The 8798-nt window shown below is 46.7% G+C and overlaps 1 protein-coding gene across 2 annotated transcripts in view; it reads left to right on the top strand.

Annotated features, from left to right (window-relative positions):
- FGF13 (fibroblast growth factor 13) overlaps positions 1–8468 on the top strand; it is a 189728-nt gene extending 181260 nt beyond the window's left edge. For both annotated transcript variants that reach the window (XM_040468593.1, XM_040468592.1), the window contains exons 4-5: positions 5500–5698; positions 7069–8468. In XM_040468593.1, the coding sequence (XP_040324527.1) occupies positions 5500–5698; positions 7069–7205 (336 nt within the window). In that variant the 3' untranslated portion in view covers positions 7206–8468. The remainder of the gene's footprint in view (positions 1–5499; positions 5699–7068) is intronic.
- The last annotated feature ends 330 nt before the right edge of the window (positions 8469–8798 follow it).

Raw genomic sequence — 8798 nt, 5'->3', positions numbered from 1 at the left:
GGCATACCGTAAATGTTCCCCTTTAGCACGTTTCTCTCGAAGGAAGTGTTTGGTCACGCCCCCTCTCTTCCAAAAATAAATAACCATTTGATTAATAAATAAAAATACAAAATACTTCCTTCGAGAGAAACGTGCTAAAGGGGAACATTTACGGTATGCCTGGCAATCCCCAAAGCTCCCCATCGTACCGATGTGCGGACTCCAATGAAACACGGCCACCTTACCAGTGGTACCGTAGCTGCGAAAGGGGGCCAGAGTATGAACAATCTGCTGTTAAGGCCTGTGTTTGCTGAGTGACTTAACCTTAATCAGGAAGGTATTGGTCTCGGCGTGCGTCTCTTGGTGCTGGAGATGTGTTTAGGGCACTGAGATGACATAAAGGATGTACGGATCTTTTTTAGCCCTCACCTTTTCGGTCATGGCCCCCAGGGATGTAGGTCCACAGCAGCTGCTGAGTGATACGGCCCCTCCGTGGTTGCCCTTGGGGAAACTGCCACCACAGCCCAAGGTGCTTCTGACCTGGCTTCAGCTCCAGGAGGCCAGAGAGGTATCGCGCCCTCTCCATACTTTACTCTCAGAGTCAGGGCAACCCAGGGCACTCCTGCTTCTTCTGACCCTAATAGAAAAGAGTGCTTTACACAGGTCAAAGCCTTTCCTTCTGGGGCAAAGGTGTTTTCCGGCACACCATTGGCTCTGGGGGTTGTTTGCACATAACCAACGTTACCGATTGTGCTAATGCCTTCTTCTGTGCCTCTCAGAGTCTGCGTAGAGGTCTTGAGCCCCGATAAGGGTGGCTGACCATTACCGTTTGTGGCTAGAGGCGTTCTCCAGTGTGTTCTTGGAACGTGATGCAGAAGGCTTCAGATGTTTCCTTCTTGTCAGTGATCTCTCAACCTCCAAGAAACGATTCCCCCCTTAACAGTGTCTAAATTGGTAAAGAGAAATGATCGATTTTGCTCCTGGATCTGCTCATTCTGCATAGGTCCTTCTCCCTTACCCCAGATAGAGTCATTATCGCTAACTGGTATGGATTCTTTAGGTAAAAAGGTTCAATATTCACTGAGAAAACACTAACCTCGAACTTCAAGGAGAATAGAGAGGATGGCACAGAGGAGATTTAAAGACAGATTGATTAGTTCATGAACCAAAAAGACGTTATTCCTCTGGAAAAAAAATACATAGATATGCGAGAGAAACAACTTTTAAGAGAAATCGATGCATAAAACGTTGTAAGATACAAGAAAGCACCCTTTCTTTTGTACCCATGCCAGATAACTTCTTAGCGACTATGCAGGGAATGCTTGGCATCTCCTGAAAGCGATCATTTATGATGATGGCAGACGTTTATCTCATGCGTGTGAAATTCAGAAAAGTGATGCTCAAGGCCACTAGGGTACCTTTTTCTGTATTTTTTTCTCTTTTCAAATTTTTATCTAAATATCAGTCAACACCCAGTGGCAGTGTTGGTTTCAGGAGTAGAGCCCGGTGGTTCATCCCTTCCGTACAACCCCCAGTGCTCATCTCAACAAGTGCCCTCCTCAATGCCCGTCACCCGTCTAGCCCATCCCCCCACCCAACACCCGTCCATCAACCCTCAGTTTGTTCTCTATCGTTCAGAGTGTCTGGTTTGTTTCCCTTTTTTCTCTTACCTCCCCCCGCCATGTTCCCATATGTTTGTTCTGTTTCTTAGATTACAACGGTACCTTTTTCGAGAGCACTGCTAATCATCTCCCGATCAATCAGAGGACGTTGATTCCTTGCCCTGTGTCTTCCCGGCATCCCCTGAACAGGGCTTCCCTGATAGGGTCAAATCCAGTACGTGTTACTGATGTGACTCATTGCTGAGACAGAGACGCGGCCGTACCCCTCTTCCCTTTGCGAGCCCTTCCTGTGTCGGGTGGGATGTTCACATTTTTCCGCACTGGATAAAAACGAAGCCTCTTCTGCCTACTCGTTCCAACACTGGATGAAATGACAGTGACACACACACAGAACAGAACAGTCCCTCGGTTGCTTCCACATTCTTTTTTTGGCCTCATTTCCCGCTCTACTGAGTTTTTGAGTCCAAATTTAGTGGTGATGACTAAGAAATTGCCAGGATGTGACAGAGCATCCAGCTCATTGAGTCCTTCCTTGCCATTTTCCAATAGTTGTAACAATCGCCAAGTTTTGCCTCCTAACGTCGTAGGTGCCAGCATCTGTGTAGTATCTGTTATTCTTAACAGATGCTAAATCGCGCGTGCAGGATCTGTCCGTGCAATGACAGCCTCCTTCTGCAGACAGCTGATTCCATATGGTATTAAGGAAGTTCCCTGCCGACTTTTTACTGGTTGATACTTCTGAATCCTGGAATTTCCAAGACTTAAATCGGAATCTCTGAAATCCGAATCCCGTGAGTGATAGGTAAGCGGTCTGCTGTGTGCGAGGCAGCCCGACCGGTCGGCCGTGAGGGCAGAAGGTGCGTTCAGAAAATGCGACAAGTTCCCTGCCATCTGGAGCTGCTCATGCATGTGCCTGAGTCATGGGACCAGCTAGAGGTGTAGGGAGGGCTTAAGGGAGCACCAATTCGCATGTCATCAGCTCTGAGGATCTCTCTTAAGAGATCCTCTGTGATTCCGGAGGCAGTCATAGCTGACCTAGGCCTTGAAGGATGAGAGGAAAGCCAGTAGGTAAAGGCATCTGGAAAGGCACAAAGGCACACGTGAGTCTGAATGGTGGGGAATTTTATTTTATTTGTATTTTTTTATTTCTTTTAGCTTTTATTTAGTTTTGAGAGAGAGGGGGAGAGGGAGAATGTAAGCGGGAGAGGGTCAGAGAGCGAGAGGGAGAGACAGTCCCAGGCAGGCTCCGTGCTGTCCGCGCAGAGCCCGACACGGGGCTTGATCTCATGAAGCTTGAGATCATGACCTGAGCCGAAATCAAGAGTCGGAAGCTTCACCGACAGAGCCACCCAGGCACCCCACGATTTGTGGGAAATCTTAAATTTTTAAAAATTTTTTGATGTTTTTTGTTTTATTTTTGAGAGAGAGAGGGCACAAGCGGGGCGGGGGGCAGAGAAAGAGGGAGACATGGACCCAAAGCAGGCTCCAGGTTCTGAGCCGTCAGCACAGAGCCCGACCTGGGGGCTCGAACCCACCAACTGTGAGATCATGACCTGAGCCGAAGTCGTCTCTCAACCGACTGAGCCACCCAGGCGCCCCTGGGGAATTTTAGATGCCATGTCAAGCCGCTCGTTTTACTGTAAGGCAGGTGACACCATCAACAGTTCCCAAGGAAGGGAACTTTGCTTGGGGGGGGCGGGAATCTGCTAGCAGAAGAGGAGAGACCAGTCCGGAGGTTATGACAGCAGGCCAGTGGAGAGGTCAGAGGGCGCCAGCTCAATCAGTCGCAGTGAAAACGGAAGGTGAAGCTCGTGGACGGGAGAGATTGTGCATGAACTTGAAGGTCCCCCGGAGTTTTAAGTCCTTCCCGTTTTCCTGGTCTGGATTCCTGCCCATCCTTCAAAGGTCAGCTAAAATAACACCCTCTCTGTGAACGCTGCCCCTCTGCAGCCCCCAGTGAGGGCGAAAGCGGGCTTCCTCTGTTGTCCTAAAACCCTGCCTGCAAATACACTGCAAGTTTCCTGAGGCCCCTACTTATTTACCTGTGAACTCTTTGTGTCACCCAAGCGTACAGTGGGGTCGTCGGAAAACCGTGTATACGTGAATGAATGAATGCGACCGTCACACAAGACGTTAAATGCAGCCCTTTTGCGGGACCTGCCTGAGCACATCGCGTCCCACCATTGGGAGAATCCTCCAGAGGGGGGGTTTCACAGCCCGTAAACGGAACGCTTCGGCTCCTACATGCAGTAGTTGCCTTGGAAATACGTTTTTCTTGACCAGGTTGAATTTGTGTGAACCTTCAGAGGACCTGTCAAGTGTGCCCCTAGGCTGAAATAACCCCCAGAGAGGACTCTCTAATCCATGCACTGGGTGAGAATCGGTGAGATGACGGAGTGACCCAGATTTCGTGGATGCCCAGAAGAGAAGAGAAGGTTCTGTTGTTTCACTTTCAGAGAAAGGCCGCCTCATTTGAGGAATTTGTCCCTCTTTGCTGAAGTGACTGTCTCAGAGCACTTTAGATTCTGTCCCTCGGACAGCATGCGTTGCTTAGACTGATATCTAATCTGAAAATGAACGAAGGTGGGACCGTGGAGGCATTGTGTGGAAAGGCTGGTGTCCAGAAAGCACACGATTTTTTTTTTAATGTGTTTTCATGTTTGTTTATTTTTGAGAGAGAGAGAGAAACAGAGCGTGAGCAGGGGAGGGACAGAGAGAGAGGGACACACAGAATCCGAAGCAGGCTCCGGGCTCCGAGCTGGCAGCACAGAGCCCGACATGGGGCTTGAGCCCACGAATTGTGAGATCATGACCTGAGCCGAAGTCGGACGCCCAACCGACTGAGCCACCCAGGTGCTCTAGCGCATGATTTTTTTACAAGGTTTTTTGGTAGGGTTTTATCAGAAGTTACTGCTGAGAACATCTCAGCAAATTACCATTGTTTTCTATGTCTACCACTCGGTGGATTACTGAGAGATGAGAATCTGATGCTCATTTCATTTGGCTTACAAATGGCTGTTTTTAATGGCTGTTTATGGCACACGCCCACATCTGCAAAACGTGAACGAAGGTTTTCAGGTTGGTTTTTTTTTCTTTTCTGAAACAGTCCGTTTTCATTTGTGGGGGCAGATCCAAAGAAAACATGGCCAGGTACACAGCAGAAATCACATTCCAGGGTTCACAGCCCCCTGGGCTGCTCTCTCGTGTCTGCTTGTAGAATTACTGTAAATTCCTGCTTCCCTATTGATTTGCTTGTAAATGTTACTGTAAGGCAAGGACGAGGTGGGGGGGGGGGATTTTCTTTTCATTTTTAAGTCAAGGTCCAATGATTAAGAGACAAATCAATTTGGTTTACCTAACAGCCAACCAAAGCCTTTCTTTGTAGCATCCCTCTAGAAATATAGGCAGCCAGTAATAAAACACTGTAACACAGCTCTTAGCCTCGGGCAGTTGACAATGATAGTACAGAATAAGTGGACAGTCTCTGAAAATTAAGTAGAAGGACCAAATGTTTGTTTTCTCATATTTAATTCTGACAACGGCCAGGAACAAAGCCTCGTGTGACAGCTTTATACTTGTCTTTTCGATCTTTAGCTCTTGTATTTGTCCAGTGTATTCCAGTTAGGTGGCTGGTTCTAATTTTTCCATTATCTTAGTACAAAGAGAGCGAATCATTGAGCAGTAGCACTTACACTTGGGGCTTTTTGCAAAGCATCACGTGGACTGTTCTATATAGTCTGGGTTTCCAGTGGTAATAGTCTATGCTATTAAAATAGAGCACCGGTCGTACAAGCTTGAACAGAGTATGTCCGAAACTCCTGAAGGGCAATACCACAGGGTTCTCCGTGAAATCCACGGCTATAAATACTGAGCTTTGGTTTATTTGCTTTTCTCGCAGGAACACTTTACACCTGAGTGCAAATTCAAAGAGTCGGTGTTTGAAAATTATTACGTGACCTATTCGTCGATGATCTATCGTCAGCAGCAGTCAGGCCGAGGGTGGTATCTGGGTCTGAACAAAGAAGGAGAGATCATGAAAGGAAACCACGTGAAGAAGAACAAGCCTGCAGCCCACTTTCTGCCCAAACCACTCAAAGGTAAACCTGGTATGATAGGAGCTGTGTACGAGGCAGTCCTTCATCATGCTTGTCTAAGTGGAACGTCATTCTTCCCCGTGAAGGCAACTATACAGAAATGGACTGACCTTCTGTAACACTTAAAAACATGAAAAAAGCGCTGACAATAGCACCTGATCTTCTGATTTTAATTTTCCCATAGCACGTCTATAGATAGTAGCACCTTAACTTACGTGGGCGTAGCTGATCGCTAACTCAGGACCGCCAGGAGCCCCAAATGACACCAGAACGGTTCCTGGACAGAAACGCAGATGCTAAAATGTACGCGCACTTACCGGAAAGCTCCTTGGGCCCTCTGCCGGGCCCGGCAATATCGTCCTGGCAGTTTTCGTTCGCGGGGTTTGTCTCACAGCCATTAGCAGGAGGTTAGCAGCAGATTGGACAGAACGAGGGATAGAAATGGAGTGCGGAAGATGAGGCTGTTAGAAGTAGCCGAGACGTGGGAGGGAAGGGATAGGAAACCGGGGGCAAAGCAGAGCAAGACCTCCCAGAGGCCACCGGCCTGGGGTTAGAACCGAGGTGAGCGTAACAGTGGCCCGTCCCCTCGGGTGAGCTCAGCGCTGCTTAGCAGCATACGTTCCGTAGCCACATGACTTGGATTCAAATCCCAGCACCCCTCTTTACTAACTGGATGGTCGTGTATGTAACCATACAGCACAACAATGATAATAATACATAGCGTTTCTTGCATTTAAGAATTGCGCTAACATTTAGACTCTCGGAGAGTATCATCTCGAGTATGGTAGAAATCGGTGTTTTGTTTTTTTTTTTTAATTTTTTTTTTTAACGTTTATTTATTTTTTTGGGACAGAGAGAGACAGAGCATGAACGGGGGAGGGGCAGAGAGAGAGGGAGACACAGAATCGGAAACAGGGTCCAGGCTCTGAGCCATCAGCCCAGAGCCCGACGCGGGGCTTGAACTCCCGGACCGCGAGATCGTGACCTGGCTGAAGTCGGACGCTTAACCGACTGCGCCACCCAGGCGCCCCAAAATCGGTGTTTTAAAATGTGTTCGATTTTAATATTTGGTTCGCACAGCGTGCTGTAGATTATATTTAACCTTCGAAGAGCTTTATTAAATGCAGTTTTCGTTAATCCTCTCATGTATATAACCATCAGGGATGGAAATGAGGCATTAGACTTCCTTGCACACTGTGCCAGCGCTAGATTTTGCTTAAGCTGAGCCAGTCCATTCTCGGCTGAGTCCTTGGTGGCAGCGTTTTCCGTGTTGGGCTGAAAGCATGGAAGCCTAGTGACCAGGAGAGAAGCTGAGGGCCGGTGCGGGGTGTGCGTTCGAAGGCCTTTGACTCCCATCTGTCTGTGCTTTCCAGTGGCCATGTACAAGGAGCCGTCACTGCACGATCTCACGGAGTTCTCCCGGTCCGGAAGCGGAACCCCAACCAAGAGCAGAAGTGTCTCCGGCGTGCTGAACGGAGGCAAATCCATGAGCCACAACGAATCAACGTAGCCAGTGAGGGCAAAACAAGGGCTCTGTAACAGAACCTTACCTCCAGGTGCTGTTGAATTCTAGCAGGTCCTTCGCCCAAAAGTTCACTTTTGTCAATGACGTTTACCAAACAAACAGGCAGAGTTCACTAGTCTATCTGCCATTAAACCTTTCGATCATCCATACTGAAGCCCCCTAATTTCGATTGAGCTTGTGCAAAAGAATGCCAAGCATGATCAGTGAACTAAATCCTGGAGAGAAGGGCCTGCCCAATTTTCTCATGATCTCACCTGTGCTTTGGGGATGAAAAGCCAAAAACATTTCACAGCACTAATGCTGATAAAAATTTGCTCTCCAACCAAGACAATGTAAAAGACCACAATTGCTCTTCAAAAACAAAAACAAAGCAAAACAAAATTAAGCGCTTAAATGTTTCGTAGGGGCAAACAAAACTTCTTGTGACCTGTGTTGTTTTCTTGGCTTCATGTTTTCCATCTACGCTTGATTCAGACGTATTCTTTACTTGGTAATATTGTGACTCCATGATTTCTGAAATTCAATGGTTCTACTGACTCTGTCACTTAATCCCAATCAACCAAATTCAGGGTTGAATCTGAATTGGCATCTCAGGCTCAAGGTAACAGTGTTCTTGTGATTCTACCATTTTTTTTTTTTTTTTTAGATTTGTAGTGTATTCTGGTCAAGTTCTTGTGCTGTATTCTGTGCATAGAGATTGAGTTGTATTGTCAACCCCAGTCCGTAAAGGTTACTTAAAAAAAAAAAAAAAAAAAAGATTATCCTCAAGTGTAGATTTCTCTTGATTCCATTTGTGTTATCATGTCAAACTATCGTTGTGGCTTCTCGTACAAAGACACGAACTGTGGAACCGTGATGTCGTCTTTTGTGTTGTTATGATAAGAAGCGTCCTATCTGTATATGTACGAGTCCTGCTGTTGTTGTATTTGGCATGTGAATATTGTGTACAAGGAAATGTTAAGACTGGTTACCCCTAACCAACATATACTTATACTTGCTTCTGGAAAAGTGTTTAAGACTTAGCTAGGTTTCCATTTAGATCTTCATATCTGTTGCATGGAAGAAAGTTGGAATCTTGGCATAGAGTTGCATGTTAAAATCTGTGTTCCTAAAGTGGACATAGCATGTGCAGGCAGTTTTCTGTCCTGTGCACAAAAAAAAAAGTGAAAAAAAAAGTTGTTTAATATTTGTTGTTGTATACCCAAATACGCACCAAATAAACTCTTTATATTCATTCAAAGAAAAATCCCTCAGGGTACATTTATTGTCTGTTACGTGCCATTAGCTGTCACAGAAACCGGAGCTAAACGTCCAGTTCTGTATATAAGGTCACTGCCCCCTGATCGTCTACAGTCTAGAGATTCACATTAACACGAACGCTCCTTAAACTGTGTCCGTCGTACTGGTTATTGTACTTAGACTTCAGATTGGAACAGAGAATTCTCATTCCCACTCAGTGATGGGATTGTACAAACGAGACGTGTGTTGTGGTATCTTCTCTGCCGTTCACGCGGTCAGTTCCCCTCTCTGTTGCCCACTTCTCTCGGTGGAGGGAAGGCACACGACTAAATCTCTGCA

The sequence above is a fragment of the Herpailurus yagouaroundi genome, unplaced genomic scaffold (genome assembly GCF_014898765.1).
Source record: "Herpailurus yagouaroundi ecotype Mexico unplaced genomic scaffold, PumYag 67702, whole genome shotgun sequence".
NCBI classification, from domain to species: Eukaryota; Metazoa; Chordata; class Mammalia; order Carnivora; family Felidae; genus Herpailurus; species Herpailurus yagouaroundi.
Note: the sequence above shows the minus strand (reverse complement) of the source record. Positions and strands in the feature narration are given on the sequence as shown.